Genomic DNA, 18,298 nt, shown 5'->3' with positions numbered 1-18,298 from the left:
CAACACCCACCCGCAGTAATCTGTGTGTGCCTTAGGGGACACCAGCTTCACTCTTTAGAAAAAAATCTTAATCCTAAAAGAAATCATCTGGTGAATGTTGAAATGGGACAGAAGTATACCCTAGCCAAGTAAGTTTCCACAACAAGAAAACAATACTACTCTAAGCATCTACATGTCATCAAAGACCCTTTTTTTCCTCTGAAGTCAAGATTGGCAGAGGACTCTGTGACCCATGAGAGTGCATGATGACTCTTTTCAGTGCTCAGTTTTGTATACCTCTCTAATCTATTTATAGTGCTAGTTACTGACCAATTATTCAAAGAGGCAGAGTACTCTTTGGAGATAAGGGCATTCTTCTGTGTGTAGCTGTTCTGCAAAATAAAGGAAGTTGACTTAACGGTAATTGCTAAGTTAATTACTTAACCGTGGCAGGAGCCTTTAACATATGCCTCCAGTTTGTTCAGGTTTTAGAAATACAAGAAGGGCCAGGGAAGGCATATAAAATTTGATTGGTGAGGGAAAAACCTTTAACTTTTCCTTAAATACAAGTAAATTTATATTGTGCAGCATTTCATTACCTTTCAGATACAAGAATACACCCATTCACCTGTCAAGATCTTAGCACAGATTTGTTTATACAAACAAATAAATACGTCAACATGGAATGAGAAGAAAACTTTCTAATATTGCCTTATTAAAAAAAATTAAAATTAAATCAGTTAATAACAAATAATAACAAAAGCAGAAGAAATCTTTGTCCAACTTGTTCTTTCATGATAATGAGTTTTATTTACAGTCCGCTTCCTTTCCTTCAGAACAAGCCAGAACCAACAGAGAGAAAGAAACTGGACTAGTCAAAAACATAAGAGATTCAATGCACTACTGCTTTGACCTCTCACATTAATTCTTATCGTGCTTTACCGCTTTCCTTTTGACTTTGTTCCTTTGGTCCACCTTTCGCATGGTTTTTTTCAATTTTCAGTGATGTTACCTATTACTTCTTTCCATTTTCTACCATTTATCTTTTCCACTTAAAATTTCTTACTAGTTTTGATGCCATTCAGGACACTTTAGATTATGGCATGATCCATTTAGTAGTTTCTTCTTATAATTGAGCTGCCCCTATCGCATCAACACAACTTGCTTTCCTCTTCAGTGTATGGCAGGTTGCAACAGCATGTAATGGAAATGTCAGCAAAGAGCAACCTCATCTCTTGCTGGTGTAGTGGTTTCCTGGTATTCAGGGCTGCATATTCTGGAACAGACCTTAAATGATAGGTGTGAGTATATTTGGATACTAAAAAATTATTACAGAAGCAAAAGTATTCACATTAAACATAAATCTAAATTACTGATTTGCCTTTACTTGCTACATCACTCTAATTCCATATATGTAGCATTTGAAGGTAATCAAAGAACTGGAAGAGCTCCTCACTGGTTCTGTGTGACACTTTGGTTTTGTCGAACAGCCTCAGCGGCCACCTGTGAGGATTTCCTTCTGCGCGGAAGGGGTGCAGAGACACTGCCATGACTTCTGCCCTGTTCTGGTCTATGAGGCCTGATGTTCATGCAGTTTCTTTATCTACACTGAAGTAAACACATGCTTAAGGTTTGTTTAAGGCAATAGGTGGCAATACTTTAAAGAGCTGAAGTTTGTTGTTTCCCTGCTGGTTTTATGTGCTGTTACGTCTCCTATAAACCTAAGCTGGAGTTAATAAGACCTGTTTAACAATTCCCCCCAATGTGTTACTGTGGTTGAACACATGGGGTCAGCTGAAAAATGTTTCACTTCAGTCTTGTCATCTCTGTGTTGGAGAGACAGATGTCTTCTCTTCCATTTCTAAAATAGGTATTTTTAGCGGTACAAGTATTTGGAACCATGTACCTGAACTTTCTAGATTTACGTAGCATCTCTCTTACCCATTTGTATGTCAAAACTTAAAACTAACATATAGAAAGTAATTCATTCCTGTCAGTTTAGGGTAGGAACATGGGAGTTTGATACTTACGTTTGCTTTCTCATGACATTAACAAAAATTACATTAATGCTTGGGCCAAATAAGAATGGTTTTTCCCAGTTTTACAGCTGATACACAACAATTTTTGGATTTTTTTTCCCTAGAAGAAAAAGTAAAAAGTGTTAGTTAAAAACACATTTAGAAAAAATGTAGTAGGAAAGTAAAGTGGAAAAAAGTGTTTGCTTAGTTCTTCCTCATGTTTTTCCCTTCAGATTCTCTGAGTAATACACACATATATGTGTATGCCAGTAATGCACTTCTATACATATTGTAGCAATTGGGAATTACTGTTATCACAGAAATAATTTCTGAGCTTTAAATAAGCATGGTAGCATAATAAACCATGCCACTGCTATGGAAAGAGTGAGGATATTTTGGCATGAGAGTTTATGTTTAAGTCCCAGGTAACACTACAGGAAGGCAAGAGACAACTCCGTGTTTATTTAAAGTAGGATGGCACAGGGTGTTATTAACCTAATATGGTTAATAACGTATGGCCTGCTAATGGCTTGCTAACAGTGGCTTGCTAACAATGCCTGGTGGCTTGCTGGCAGTGTGGAACATTTAGGCAATACATGAGTTTATCTAAAAAAACACATCTCTAATGTGATCCCTAAGTTACAATTTTTTTCCCCTCTAAAAATGCACATTTTTTCCCCACTGTTGCTCTGTATGTTAGTCTATTAAAATGTGGGAATAATCAAGTTTCTTAACCAGGTCAGCATAAGCTTTTGGACATTTCTGATGGATCAAGTGGGTAAAGCTGTTTGCCAAAGGTCGTGGCGTGACGCATCCTCTCTGCCCCGCACCATGTTCCTGGCCTTCCAGACCTGGCTTGCTATTACCCTTGAGTGCAGAAGCCAATCAAGAGAGGGGAAAAAACACCACCAAAAAAAAAAAAACCCACAAAAAAGCAAACATAAAAAGACAAACAAATCTGAATACGTGTCCAGCAGTAAAATTTGGAACTAAACCAATAAGCCAGCAGGTGAGACTGAATTGAGAGCTGTAGGAGCATGAGAGAAGCCCGCTTACTGTCCTTAAAGCAGGATTCACTCTGAAGAAAAGGTTAGATGTGTACAAAGTAATGACCAGCACAGCAGTGCTAATTGCATAGCGTTCAGACAAGGGAGGAGGAGAGGTAGAGAATGAAACAGAGGCAGATAGCGTGCTGCTGCCTGTGACTTACTACTAGCAAGATACTCTTTTGCCTACACTATATTCCCGCTTGGTTTGGCACCACAGAGATACAGCAAAACTGACCAAAATAGCAAGTTTCCAAATGAGTTTTCATTTGTGGCAGTCAGTCTTTCCCTCAAGCTTGGAAAAGCAGCTCCCAGAGCTGTATGTTGTTCCATGCAGCTGGACAGCTTCTGCAACTCTGACAAATTCATTTTTAGCTAGCTTAGCTGGTTTTGCATGATGTTTGCCTTTGTCATCCATCTAATTGCACCAAGAGGATTAACAAAAGGCCACAGCCTGTCAGAATCAATAGTAGGGAAGCAGGAGTGGAAGAAATATGCCAGATTAGTCACCAGTGGTGCCTGATTCTGTGCCAACAGCTAAGCCGCTGCTAGCTGCCATCTTAGAAGGCAAAATATGCCTGGAAGAGTGAAAACCCCACCTAGCAAAGCTTTCTCATCCCACTTCAGACCTTGGAGCTGAGACCAGAGCCAATAACCAGGCTGTTGCCATCTCTGTTCCCAGCAGAAGGAGCAACTGGAGGTTGCCCAGCACATCCCTCACTGCCGGTCCACCATCTGAGGCTCTCGAGCGGCCATGCACGTGGTCTGTCTTGTCTCCAGCAAGGATCAAGCCGTCCTGTTGCAGACAACTGTTTAGTGAGGGATTATCTGGGGTTTGCAGAGTTTATAGTTGTTTGGCCGTTCACCTTACAAATTCTCTGGTGGTACTTCTGAAGAAAGTAGTTCTGGGGAAAAAGAAGTATTGCCTTCTTCAAGTAACATGCCTGGCCTCTGTGGTAACACTCACATGTCCCATCTTTTCCTCCTCATTCTCATCTTTTAGATATTCTTTCCATCTAGATACAAAGGTAATTTTATTCAGAAGCAGCAGCCTTGTCAGAAAGGGAGCCACTCTGACAAGCCTTTAAGTCTTCCGTGACCAGATCACTGTTTCACAACAGATCGTTGCTCATTGTGTTAAGGTAACCCTTTGCATTAAGGTCATTTAAGATGACTTTCACAGCAGTAATCTAGAATGCTTCATCCAGAGTCCTAAACATATAGTGAGTGAAGGAATTCTGGTTTGCTCTGTCCTTGGGCATTATTTTGTTTGTTGTTTTTTTTCTTTAAACTCCTCCTCTGTCAGCTCCAGAAAGACCATGACCATTCATTTTGCCATGGTCCCAAAAATGTGCCAGAAATTCGGCCCTGGTTCTCACTGGCTGCTGGATAATAAAGACCTCTTTGCCTTTTGCCAAACCCCAGTCATTTTTAATCCTGAGTCCCCGCTGCCTGCATGTTTTCTTCATCTCTTCCAGCCCAAAAAGCAGGTGTGCAGCATCTCCCAGTCTGACATAGGCTTTTCCTCAGAAGCCAGAGATCCTTCCTTCTCTCCTAAGTCTGGGAGCAGCAGCAATGTAATTTTCTGCCCCGCTGTCTTACCAGAGAGAAGGGCGCAGCATCTCTTTTTCTGTAAAAAAGAACTGGCTTTTAGAAAACTTGACAGTGGAGGTGTATTTCAGGTGTTGCATCTCCCCTTGAGCCTCCGGGGATGTAAGAGATGCTCCAGACTGAGAAAAGCCATGCTTTCCTTTCCTGGGTTGCCGTCCCCTCTGTTCTTTACACCTACCGAGACACAGCCTGGGGTAGTGGCTGCTGCAAAGGGCCAGAGGAGGTGGGAAGCAGCCAGGAGAGAGGCACAGCACCGCATCAGGATGATAATGCTGGAGTCAGAGGTGACAGTGCTCTCGGCAAGTCTCCAGGACTTGCTGGCACGGGCCTATTGTTGTTAGAAAGAGTGAGCCTTAGCAGCCTGAGTCAGACTCTCCCTCCTGCCCCAGTCCTGCCAATATTTATTAACTTGACTATTTCAATATTAAAGACCCAACATAGCTGAGCTCTGATTCAGATTTCTTGGTAATAACCACCCCAAAGTATAACATTTCTCCTCCCAAAGTGGACAGAAGTTTGTGGAACGTCTTTGTACCTGAAGGAAACAGGGAAATTCAGAGACAAACCATCCTGGCCGCCTTCACTTTCTTCCTTCTCCTCATCCTGTGGAAACAGTGTTAGCAACACTTTCCATGGTGCCTTGCCTCAGCTCACCTCTCTCCTTGGATGCTCTCCTCTGGAAGTAGGAAGATGGGCTACCAGAGCCCTACTGGTTTTTTGGTTGTTTTTTTTTTTTTTAATTAATTAATAAAAATTAACTACTGTTCCACAGTAATCATTTGTCACTATGTAGGAAGGTCTGTTATCCTGGTAAAACAACTTGTGATGCTCAAGCTTGTTCATTCTTAAGGAGGCTGGTGCCCTGGCTGGCCTGCCCGGTGCGGGTAACAGCAGCGCTCTTGACACAGCAGCTCCTGACAAAGAAGTACACGCCTGGGATACCTGTTTTTCTTAAGCAGATGCACGTTTGCACTCGGCGAGCTTGTCTTCACAGTTGTGATCCCTGAACGTGTTAGCATAATCCTAAAATCGTGCACCCCCTGGGGTTTCTTCTGCTGCTTAGTGTAGCCAGCACGGGCAGATAGTGAATTCAAGCTGGAACTGCAGTTCAGGTGAGTGTATCATTTAGCCTGCAGACTCAGAAGCCTCAGAGTGTCTGGTGGCATTTATGAGCTACAGATACTGACGTTTCCCTGCACCTCCATGGCTGCAGACACACCGCAGGGTTTTTCAGTGCTGTGGTCAGACAGCTGGCTGGGTGGGATGCTACTCACTGGTGGGCTCCTCACTGAAACTTCCATGTGCCAGCCCACCTCCATCCCACTCCCTCCCTCTTTCAGTTATCCACACCTCTCTCTGGCTGATGATATTTTTGTACATGTTTCTGTGGTTTTGTCCTATCGATCCAGATTCATCCCTGCACGTGCCAGCAGAAAATTCCTGCTAGCCTTCGTAGGGGCAGCCTCTTGGCAGCCTCTACCTTCAGGAACTGAGCCTCGGCTTTTGCTGGTGCTGGAGAGCCAGACCAAGCCTTAGGGTCAGAAATGACATTTCTAGGTGGTTGCATTGACTTGCTGAACAAATATAGGAAATTGCAGTCTTTCTTCACGATCTGTTAGGTAGAGCAAGGTCGGTAACTCTTTCCCGGCGAGCAGAGCACTGGTGATTCATTGCTAGTCCCGGTCGGTGCCTCGGTGATAGAGGCAGAATATCTGCAGAAGCGCTGACCTCCATAAATCAGTTTTGCAAACTGCACATGAGAGCAGAGGCAAGAGGTAATGAAAGGAGGAAATATTCTTGCTTTTGGATACGTCTGCCACCATGAAATCTGTGTTTTGCAGGGTTTTCCCAAGGCAGCACAGCCTGTCAAGCTGCAGAGACTCTGGGCTGGAAGCGAGCACCTGCTGGGGCTGGCTGTCCTAAAGATAATGATTTCACAGAGCAGCATCAGCTGTAGTGACCTCCTAGGGAGAACTGAGAGCAGGGAGCATGGGCTGGGGGTGAGGAGGAGAGGGGCCAGCCAGTTAAATGAGGGTTTGTGTGAGAAGGGAGATCAAAATGGCAAAGATAAAATAGTGATAAGTTTGAAGGAGATGAGGAAAACAGATGAGGAAAAGTCAGATTGAGATGATGGAGAAAGTGGGCAGGAGAGGACTGGATTTTACATTTGAACATTAAGTTGTCTTCCTTCCTTTAGTGGAAGTATGTCAGAAGAGGAGTTCAAACTCAATAATTAGAATAAAATAGAAATAAAAAATGAGACAGTGCAGAATCATGCTGACACTTTTCATGTCAATATAAACAGTGCTGTTTGATACAGTAATGGTTTTCCTTTTTTTGTGAATATGATATACACTGCATCCCGGATCGTGAGGTGCTTTGTGTGCTGCTGCTTGAATAAGTGAGTCCATAAGTGAAAACTGAATTACAAAAAAAAAAATAAAAAAAATTCAGCATTGATAGACAGCTCTTGAGCAACATGCAGGGAAATACAGGATGTTTGTGTGAAACCTTTTATGGATGATGGCATCCATCCACCAGCTGTACAACTCTGTAAATAGGTTTATACAACTCTATGACTATGGAGTATATAGGATGACCTGTGCTATATGGCAGGGCCATGCTGCAAACCAGTTTGCCTCTCTGCCTGTCTGGGAGTGTACACACGCAGACATACTTGCCGCTAAGTAAACATTTATATATAACTGGTTTATGCACCCTGCTACTGCATGGGTACAAAATGATTGCAGGGAAACAATCCTGCAGACCTAACATATAATATCGCAGATGGTTGTAATGGCATTGATCATATCCATTCTTTAAAAGGTGGGTTGCCCGACTAATTCTTGTTTCTGTTTTTCTCCTTGAATCCTAGCAGAAAATGGACCCCGTCTACTTGTGGTAGCAGAGCAAGCTAAAATCTTCTCACACCGGGGTGGCAATGTCACACTGCCATGTAAATTTTACCATGAACACACATCAACAGCTGGCTCAGGAACCCACAAAATCCGGGTCAAGTGGACCAAACTCACCTCAGATTACCTCAAAGAAGTGGACGTCTTTGTTGCAATGGGACACCACAGAAAGAGCTACGGAAACTACCAAGGCAGAGTGTTTCTGAGGGAAAGCAGTGAAAACGATGCCTCTCTTATAATCACAAATATAATACTGGAGGATTATGGAAGATATAAGTGTGAGGTTATTGAAGGATTAGAGGATGACACAGCAGTGGTAGCTCTGAATTTGGAAGGTAGGTAACGCCTGAATTATACATAAATTCAGATTTGCATGGTGTTAAGGAATACCTGGGGTTTTTGTCCTAATACTGCTGGTATTGTATTGTCAGTGATCCCAGCAAACTGAGAAGTTGGATTCATTGTGCTCTGGGGATCTTGGCCTGACAGCCCATGACAGTGATCATAAATTAGAAGAACATTAGGACTTCTATAACTTATGCTACCATATGGCATATTCAGCTCCCAGTGAGACCCGGTGCGAGGGGACCCAAAAAAGAATGACCAAAGATAGTATGAAGAACTCTGTATGTTTTTAATTTGCTCCTATCACTTTACAGAAGTCATTGCATGTTTTTACAGGAGACTTAGGCAAAATTGTATTAAATATTCCCGTAACAGCCATTTTACAGAACTTCAGGCCATTTTAGATTAACAAGCAAATACAAATCTTCTTACAAAGGCAAAAAATATTAAAGTAGTTTTCCAGAGACAATGGTGTTGGTTTTTTCCAGCCTTATAATTACATAAAAAAGATCTCTATATTGCCTGCCAGGACGACTCCAACATATAGTCTGTAGTCATTTCCTTCAGCAATATTCGTGGAAACAGTAGAGTACAAATCATTAGGAAAATTAGTGAAACAGGTTTCAAGAGGGCCAAATATTCAGCATTCCTTTACTCTTAGGAAATTCAGATAAATTTTATGAGGTTCAATACATGTAAACCAGCATTTTTCCTCTTCCCTCAAAATACTGCACTGAGCTAGGCAGTAACCTGAACATTGCATGAAGATGTCTCCCTCACCCTCACGCTTACCAGGAAGCATGAGCCAGAGAGAACTTCATAACAGCCATGTTATCTGTGAAAAGTAGTGAGGGAGAAAAAGAAAAGAAGAAAAGCAAACCCTTGGCTCTCACACCTCTAAGTGGGTGAAATAGGTGGCTCTTTCACTGAGGGTTATTGTGCATCGTGATGGTTATATAGTTACCCTGCAAAGTAATACTGGCTGAGTGGTTCTTGGAACCAAATAAATGTCATGGGCTTAGCTTACTCCTTTACATCCATTTTTCCATTCCTGGTTGGAGGCTGCTGAAGCCTTCCATTTCTATGTGCAGAAAGGACCTGCACAGTTTCTGTGCCGGCAGGATAGTCAACTTAGGTTGTTTCACCTCATGTAATCCATCTTTAATAGGAATGCACACTGTTCTTTTCAAACTTATGAGATAAAGCAATCAAGGATGCTCAATGTGTTCATTAATATTATTTTGGCAGTTTGCTTACATCCTAAGTACATACCTCTCACCAGGCTTCGAGATATTCCAGATAAGTAACTATATATCTTGTTCCCCATCAGATCCTGGGGTTTGCCTGCGTTTTACGGCATTATGGGGTTTTCTTGGCAGTGTAAAAGGGTCAGAGCCAGTGTAAAGCCTTTGAAGTGTTCATCACACCACGCGTCTGGATCAGATACTTGTCTGGTGCCACTTAGCATTTTGCCCCTGAAGCAAAAGTTCATTATCTTTCTGCTGTTGAAAGTGTTGAAAATGAGGAGGTTCCAGTACAAATGCTTTGTGCTGTGCCAGGAGAGCCTGGGGAAGGGGAGATGCTGACGGCTGTAGCGGCAGGTTGGGAGGTTTTGCCTGAAGCTCGGTGCTTTTGCATGTGCGCAGACCCACATTTGAAAGGCAATATTTGGTTGACACTAGAGTAAGAAAGCAATGAGAAATCTTTACTGCATTCAGTAACACAGCTGAAAAAAGGAGATTTTCTATGTATTGTTACCGCGACTGTTTTGTGGTATAGCACCAGCCCACTGGATACAAGGTCTGGGTCCCACCTCCTGGTAGACACTGTCCCCTCTAGCTTACTGCTGTTACCCTACAGTGTCTCTCTCTGAAATATGCCAACTCCAGCCCGTCCTGTATGACAGCACCATTCCTTCCTGTTCCCCACCCCCACCCCCTCCAAAACAAGGAAATTCATAAGGATGGGAGGAATCTTATGTCTTCAACCAAGTATGTTCCAATCTGTGCTCAAAGGAAAGTTTTAATATTTTAACTAGTGTCTGGCTAACGTAAGGAACAATGTCGTTTTAATGGTTTTTGTCAGACATGGGACGTGTAAGGCTGTTCCCTCCTGACGTTATAGAGTGATGTTTCCTAAACTGACAGGAAAACTTCATTTGTGAAAGCCCAAGGTAAAATGTAACCTTTAGGTTACTGTCTCAGTGTCAGTCCTGCGTATGGCAGCTAAATCCAGTCACATCTAGGTTATAGTAAAGTTTCCTTCTAAAATGATGATTAAAATACACTTCTGTTTACAACGGGCATATATAGGTGATGGAACATACTCTGTCTGCATCTCCTGTGTATATTTTTCACCTCATTTGCAGCTCTCTGTAGTGCTGGCTTTAACTGCCGTTTCATGTCTCTGAGCCATGCAGGACAGATCAAGGAAAAAAAAAAAATCAATCTTTGGAGAAAAAGAAAAATCTATCAGCCCATCGCAACATTCTACATTTGTTATAAATAATAAGGTTAATCTCACAGTGGGAAGGATTTGCATCAATATCTTGATGTCCTGAGATGATGGCCCTAAGGATGTTAACTGGCAGCAAAACAAAACCATTTATAACCAGGAATGCCCACTAGCAGTGCGAAACAGCTGATCGCTCCAGTGTGAGCCTACTGTACAAACGGTATAGCTTTGGCTAGGCAAAAAGCATGTTAATATATCAATATGAAAATAGTTGGCCTCTACCTCAGTGGACCTCTTTCTTCTCCAAATGAGATAGTGCTTTATTCTTATAGACTTAAAGGCCTCCTAGGATTGTCATTAAATAGACTGTTTGTAATGATTGGGTACTTTTAGCTTTGAAAAAGCAGTGGAATTAGGTTCGGTCTCTGTTTGTTATATACCTTAACATGTTTTTGGTGTGTTTTCTTTACTATTATTTAATGCAGAACCATGCCATTTCCCCCTACACTAGTGAGACAGTGCTGTCTAGCAGCTAAAGGTCGGGACTGGGATTCACTCACCATTTCGCAGCCACCAGCTTTAAGAACTATTCAGTCATGTCAGAGTATCATCCTGTTTGTAGCCTGAAGTACCAGGACTGGTCTAAGGGCAGGAGGGTTGGTCTGGGCACGGTGGCCACAAGAAATGTCAAGCACGGCAGAGAGCAGGACGCTTTGTACGTTGGCCTTGTCACCAGATCCATTTTCTCACGAACCTGGCCTTACTCTCCTCCTGCACAGAAAGTATAGATCATTAGCTTTACACTCTTCTGAGAGTCAAAACCTTAACAAATTAAGCAGTCTCCTATGGCAGGTAGCTATTGTTGCCCAAGTCATAAGTAAAGAAAGGTTTCTCAGCTTACATTAGATTTTCTTTATGTTGGTGATTTACTGCGCTAGACTAAATTTTCTTTATGTTAGTGCTTTACTATTTCCCCTTCTTAGCAATACTAGGCACTGTGATGGATCTGGCCACATCAGGTTTGTGTGCTTCAGCTTCCCGGGCATGCAAAGGCTCCAGCACTGGCCCTCGATTCTACTGCTGAGGCACAGATTTTATGTGCTGTTTGTTTGTGAGATTCATGGGCCAGGTGACAAAGAAAGCGGAACAACACGACAGCGCCAAAGGCAGATTTTTGCTCTATTAGAATTTTTTTTAATAGTCTCTGTCTCCAGGGAGAGGTGATAACTGAACACATTAGTTTTGCGATACAGGCTATCAAATAATTACTTTGTACCTTCAATAGTACCAGAAATAGGCAGATCTAGGTAAAGCCATTAAAAATCTTGGTGGGAAGCTGCTTCTAGATTGAAGGCAACTCTTTGGGTGGCTCCACAGGAACCAAAAAACCCATCAGGTTTTATGGTCTTGCTTAGAGGTATGTTAGCTTTTATGTTCAAGACAGAGTTAGAAAAAGAACAGGCATCTCTTTCCAAATCAGACTTTCTAGTTCAAAATACATCAAACAAATCCATAAGCTTCATATAAAAAGTTCTTCCGAATTGTCATAGCAATCATTTTCTAATCTAGTCATTCACTATTAAGCTGGGTATAAACAATGGGGATTTCATAGCTTAAGCCAATATGAAACCAGCTCCATGCTCTCAACAGCAGGAGAGATCAGATCTAGCATAATACTGTGTGTCATACTGGTTTATTCTGTGTGTTGCTGCTACAGTCATACACGAAGAGCTATTTTAAATATCCTTTGTGTGGCAATCTGTTGTACTCTCTACTATAACACTGATTTTATAGGACACACTATTTGTGGATCCCTAGAAGACAGCAAAAAGCCTTGTAAAAGACAACAGGAGTTTGTTAAGAGTCAGTCAGTCATGACAGACCGATGTAATTCTTTCTGTGAGACGGTAACAGGTCTTTGCAGACACAGCTGTGTTTACAAGTGCTGTGAGTAATGGCACCTGAAAGATGCAGGTGAAGTAAAAAGTTCAAAATACAGCAGCAAAAAACTATCTGGAAATAATGACCCAAAAGGAAAATGCTAAAAGAATTAGGACTAGTTAGCCTAAGGAGAGCCAGGAAAGACAACAGCCTCCAAATTTTGCTAAAGACTATGGAAAAATAAGGGAATAATCTGTTCCCAGGCCAGATAAGCCTAGTTCGTATGCCTGCATTAGTCAGAAATAAGCAGCCCCACTGACAGGTCGGTTATGGGATGCGGTGGGCTGAACAAACACCACCTCAGGCTTCAGGTTCATTTTTAAGGAGACTGATACCTGCCGGCAGCCAGTGTCCCACCCTGTGGCTGAATGATCAGGTATCTGACAGTCCTGACAGGCAGACAAATGGGGGTAGAATCCCAAAGAAAGAGAGGGATTTGGCGCTTTTTATACAATTTTAGAAATGCAGCATGGAAATTTTTGCCATCAGGTGTATGACCTGCCAGCATAAAACTGTACCCTACAGTGCAGTATATAGCAAACACTACTGTTACCCCGTGTTTACACTGGCTACAGGAAATCTTACTTTTCTCTTTGGGGTAGAACTCAAAGAAGTCCATTTCTTTACCCTGGCTGTAAAAAGATCTTTTTCTTCCACATGGGTCAACAGAAAATTGTGTTATTTTGATGTGTAAATACTCTTAAAACTGCTAATTGTGCATGGTGGTGGCTTAATAGATACCCATAAATTGTTACAGGAGTTGAGCTTTCTAAGGTTATTTCCTCACTTTGTTGTCTTGGGTAACCATTGCAGCCCCTTGCGCTGGCAACATGCCTGTAGCGACTGAGTAATCGCAAAGAACTTGCACTGAATTTTAGGGATTACCTGCTCGTAAGACTCTGAAATGCAAGTAGTTTATGGAGGACACGCAAATATCACCTCTTTTGCACTCCGTAAAATGCACAGTAACCTAAGCAGAGCTGTGCATTTGTGGAACTGAATGTAAGGCATTCATGGAAATACAGGTGTGCATATGGGGACGGCACGTTATACATGCGGTTCTTGTGTTCCAGTTTGGTAGAAATCCTAATTTCCATTACAACAGTCATTTTCTGGACTGTGATTGCATTGCCACAGGTGCATTCAGCAAGCCTCATCTGGCCCTCCTCTTTCACCGAGAGATTTACTCTCCACTGAATTGATGTGTCTCAGGTTCTTCTGCTCTTGCTTGGAGGAAAGGAGGCCCTTCCCTGGGGGTAGGACCTGTTCCAGAGAACCGCATGGCTGGGAGAGGAGCCACACTGTGAAGTCGGTGTTGTAAATTAATATTCCCCATCCAGGCTCCACAAGTGGCTCAGCTGCTTCCTTAGGGTAGGGAGCCGAATCACTAAGGTCAAGTTAAGGCCCCTCAGCTCAGTCTTCCCACAGACTGACCAGAATTTAACCATCTGAGGCTGGAAATTTTTATTTTCCTCCATTCTTTAGGCTGTATTTGTTCACGTTTGGAAGCGGGTGTTTTGTCTAGTGGTAAAACACAGGGTTGGAGTCAGGAGTTTAGGTTCGGTCTTTAGTTTGGGAACAGTAACAATCCTCAGGACAGCTTTTGTCCTTTCGGGAACAGATGGGATGGATTATCTTTTGATAGGTTATAAGATTCAAGGCTGAAGAAGATGTTTGGCAATTAACTAGAAAGTTCGGTACTCCTAAATTGTAACAAAAGGAAGATGAATAGTAAGATCTAACTATAAATTTCAGCTAGGTTTGATAAGGAAATGAAGAAGAAAAATAATACTAAAGATGCAAGACAGTGCAAAGCTCACATACCCAGTCAATTTAGCTCTATAAAATCAACAATGGCCACCCCCATCTGCAGGGTGAAATTAATGTTAATCAGTTGCAGGCTTGTACTGCAGATGAACTCAAACAAAATTCAGCTTCTATGTAGTCTACCCAAATATAGCCCAAAGCTAATATTACAGTTTTGTGCATATTTATGTTATTAAAACATTATGTCCTGAACTGTCAATTTCAAATAGCTTTGTAACAAATTTACATACATATTTAACGCCTTTTAAAAAGCGATTTTGGAAACCTTAAGGAATCCATTTCAGTAATTTCCAATTAATTGTTGCTCAGTTTTTGTAATTATGTAAGTTTAGAACTTGATTAAAAAATAAACATCTCTGATTAATTTAGGGATTTTTTAACATGTATATGCAAATCAGACACAGGTACTGGCCAAGGAATTGGTTGTCTGGGGAAGTGTAGTTCTGGAAAAATAGTAAGTATTGGATTTCTAATAAAGTAATAAAGCTTGGACTCCTCTGACATTTGCTACATTTTTATTATAGCCAGTGATAGTTCTAACCATTAGCACTGAAGGGGAACAAATACTTTTTAAAAAAAGAGGCGAGGAGGAGGAGGGGAAAACATAGATCCAGAAAAATATAAGACGTCTACAGCTTTTATTTATGAATTACAGTTAAAAGTACATGTTCTGTTACATTACATTCATGCTTTATAGTTGAGAACGGCTAATAACTGAAAAGCCCTTTGACAAAGGATTTACAAGAGGAAAGAACCTCAGCAGACACTAGTTAATTGCTGAAGGAGAGCAAAATATTGTTTATTATTACCCTGCCAAGTTTAGATTTGCATGCTTTATTTTCCTGGACCAAGTCACTGAGGTTTAGTAATAACAAAGATTCTGTTTAACAAAAATAACACTTCTTGGACGATAGATGGGCGAGGGAGAGAGGGAAGGAAGGGAGGCATTAAGATACCAGTGGAATAGGCACCGAAGTGGGTTTGCATGTTCAGAAAGAACTGCTTCTTGCATGTCCGTAATGTAATTTCTCTATCCTGTGCTACATTGCCCTGGAGAGAAGGGACTTGTTAGAGGCAGAAGAATTCATCAGCAGGGAGAAAGTAAAAAGAAGGATGGATGTTTACACTGGTGTAAAGTTTTTGGCTCATCTCATGCGTTGTGTTGTCTTCAGTCCCTCTGCATCCTACGGCACTTAGTTCTACAGAGATGTTTGAGAGTAAACATTTTGAGCTGGATCTTCCCTGATGCCGTTTTATTTCAGCTTATTATGAAACTGGGCTAAAGCCAACTGTAAAATTTAGATCTGGGTTAAGTTTCTGAACCTTGCCAAAGATTTGATCCAAACTTTTGTTTCAAGTCTCTCTCTTCACTTTTATCAGAGCCACATGGGGGTGTTGGGGGGGTGGTGTGTGTGTCTTCAGCATTTTTTGAAAGATATTTCGTGCTTTAAGAAGTAATCTTTAACTGCAGATCTTTTTCATAAAGGTGGAAAATGCACTGTGGAAAGATCTGTCAGGTAAGGGCAATGACTTCAATGAAATGTTGCTGCCGAAACAGTTCCGGAGGTGTCCCCGCATTGCCCATCTCCACTTGGATGCCCTCTGCTGTGAGGTCTCTCTGCCATACTTGTCTGCGGTGGCTCTCCACCGATGAGCAGCAGACAAGGCTTTGGGCCAGCTGCCTCTCTGGGGTTGAAGGGAGCATCTGGCAGGTCCATGCTCCTTGCGCAGCGGCTCTGGCAGGCGCCCTTCGGTTTGGCGGCAGTGCTTCTGGCAGCCGTAGGGGTAGCGAGGGAAGGTGGTGTTCCACGTGGCTTCCCTGCTAGGGTTGTCTTAGGTTGCGGCATGCTGTGTGCTACATGGCTCGCCATCTGCAGTTCAGGAAACCTGACTTCTGCTCAAGGAACCGTGCTCCCTGATGCCCTCTGTGAGGAGCTCACCCGCCTTGGGTGGTGACAAACTGCCAAAAACCAGCTGGAAAACAGCCGAGAAGTCTCCCTAAAACCACACAGGACTTCACTGATTTTATTTCCCCATAGATTCCCTACTTCAAGACCTCAGGACACTGAAATTATGACTCCTGCCAATCCAGCCTTGAAATGTTACCGTTAAGCCAGGCACGAAATAACTTCCCATTCCTAGGATAATGTGAAATAAAATAAAAGCAAACAAACAAAACCCAACTGTCTTGAACCTCTTGGGAAATCTTGGCAATGCAAAGACCATATCATTCTTTTATGTCAATCAAACCACTTTTAATGTCTATGTGTAAAAAGAAATAGTTCACGTACCTCTGTACTACAATTTCTTCTTTCTAAACGACTGCCAGAAAATACCATCCCACAAAAAAATAGAACCAGGCTGGGCTTTAATTTTCTTTTTTTAAAATGAGAAAATGATCTTAACAGCTGATAAACTGGAAAAATACGTAGCTGCAAAACTTCAGCCATCTCTGCCCGTCTTTAGGCACTCTGGGAGTGCACGTGGGAGAGGTGACAGTGGGGACAGAGAGGCTGCAGATGGGAGCAGCGTGCAGACCTGGCACGGTTCCTGCTGGGAAAGGGATGAGGTTACGGGGAGAGGAGCTGGCTAGGAAGGCGGCAGCCCTATCCCCTTCTCAAACCTAATGGCTGATGTGTGCTGACTGTGCTTTTCCCCAGAAGTAAAACCGCTTATCAGCCTGACACACATCATGGAGTTAACCTTTCTTTCTCCTTCTGGTGACTGTGCATGCTGCTTCCCTTTCTTCTGCTCTTGCAGTGCCTAGTAACTCACCCTCTTTCTACCACTTCAGGTGTTGTGTTCCCTTACGCTCCGCGGCTGGGTCGTTACAACTTAAACTTCCACGAGGCTCAGCGAGCGTGTCTGGACCAAGACTCTGTTATCGCCTCCTTTGACCAGCTCTACGATGCCTGGAGGTCAGGGCTGGACTGGTGCAACGCCGGCTGGCTCAGCGATGGCTCCGTGCAGTACCCCATCACTAAGCCCAGGGAGCCCTGCGGAGGGAAGAACACAGTGCCTGGGGTCAGGAATTACGGGTTCTGGGATAAAGATAAAAGCCGATACGATGTCTTCTGTTTTACTTCAAACTTCAATGGTAAGAGTCTTCCTCTTCACCCCTACCTTGTAAACGACTCGTTCTGTGCTTAGGAAACTCCAACGGCAGCAAGTAATGTTTGAATTCTCAAAGCTTATGTTAGGCTCGGAAAATGTTGTTGAATTTACGAGGACACATGCACAGAGTGAAGTTGTCTTTGCCACATGTTCACATAGATTGTTTTTACAATTCAGAACTTGTATTGGCAGGAGTTTCTAATATCTCCACTTTCACCCCGTTAAAATTTATATGTACTCTTTTAATGTTGATACAAGCCCAGTTTATTTCAGCTACAGTGATGAAGAAACCTGTAATTCATTAATTGAGCTTTCCTGTTTAATTCAGTTATAATTATGATGCTTTAGAACTTAAACATATAATCCAAACAAAATTCTGATCTCTACTTCAGCTCTGCTGTTGTGTCAAGCAGCTCCTACTTCTGTACCAGGTCTAATATGACTAATACTTCCTTATCAGCAAAGCTATTTCTAGCTTTTATGCCTAACAATTTAGATTCCTAATCTTAGTACACTGCCAAAAGCCTGTTCACTTCTTCTCTGAGCCTGGTCTGCACTAAACCTTATTTTAGCAATTGCAGGCTTTTTTTGCTATTACTAGATGTTACTTTAGGTATGAAATGACTTGATCTCAGCTTGCTATTATTTCAGGTTTAATCTAGTGGCTGAAAAGGATTTAGAAAGCATTGCTGTGAATGAAAGGAATGCTGCAAGTAAACACGTGCAAAAGGAAACTACAATCCTCTACAGCATCATACTTGCAGATAATTCCTATGCAACTTTGCACATTTGGCTTGCAGCCCACCCAGACCACGGAGCATGGCCTTTTTTGTTTCTGCACAGATTGCTTATCCACAATGAGGCATTTTTGTCCTACAGCACACCAAAAAATAAAGATTAGCCTTGCTCTCAGGATATATGCCCTAGTGTTAATAGTGCTCCACCCTGTCAAAAAAACCCCCCGATCTTCAAATCAACAATATTAAATTAGGGTGGATGCAGTCCAAAACAAAGTTTAGGTGATTTTTGTTGTGCTGCATCATTCCCT

At 42.2% G+C, this 18,298-nt stretch overlaps 1 protein-coding gene across 1 annotated transcript in view; it reads left to right on the top strand.

Annotated features, from left to right (window-relative positions):
• Positions 1–18,298, top strand: part of HAPLN1 (hyaluronan and proteoglycan link protein 1) — a 65,481-nt gene that overhangs the window by 36,606 nt on the left and 10,577 nt on the right. The window contains exons 3-4 of the mRNA XM_056325812.1: positions 7,533–7,904; positions 16,931–17,233. Of these exons, the coding sequence (XP_056181787.1) occupies positions 7,533–7,904; positions 16,931–17,233 (675 nt within the window). The remainder of the gene's footprint in view (positions 1–7,532; positions 7,905–16,930; positions 17,234–18,298) is intronic.

This window comes from Falco biarmicus, chromosome Z (genome assembly GCF_023638135.1).
Source record: "Falco biarmicus isolate bFalBia1 chromosome Z, bFalBia1.pri, whole genome shotgun sequence".
In the NCBI taxonomy this organism is placed as follows: Eukaryota; Metazoa; Chordata; class Aves; order Falconiformes; family Falconidae; genus Falco; species Falco biarmicus.
The sequence above is the reverse complement of the archived record's forward strand: the minus strand, read 5'-3'. Positions and strand labels throughout refer to the sequence as shown.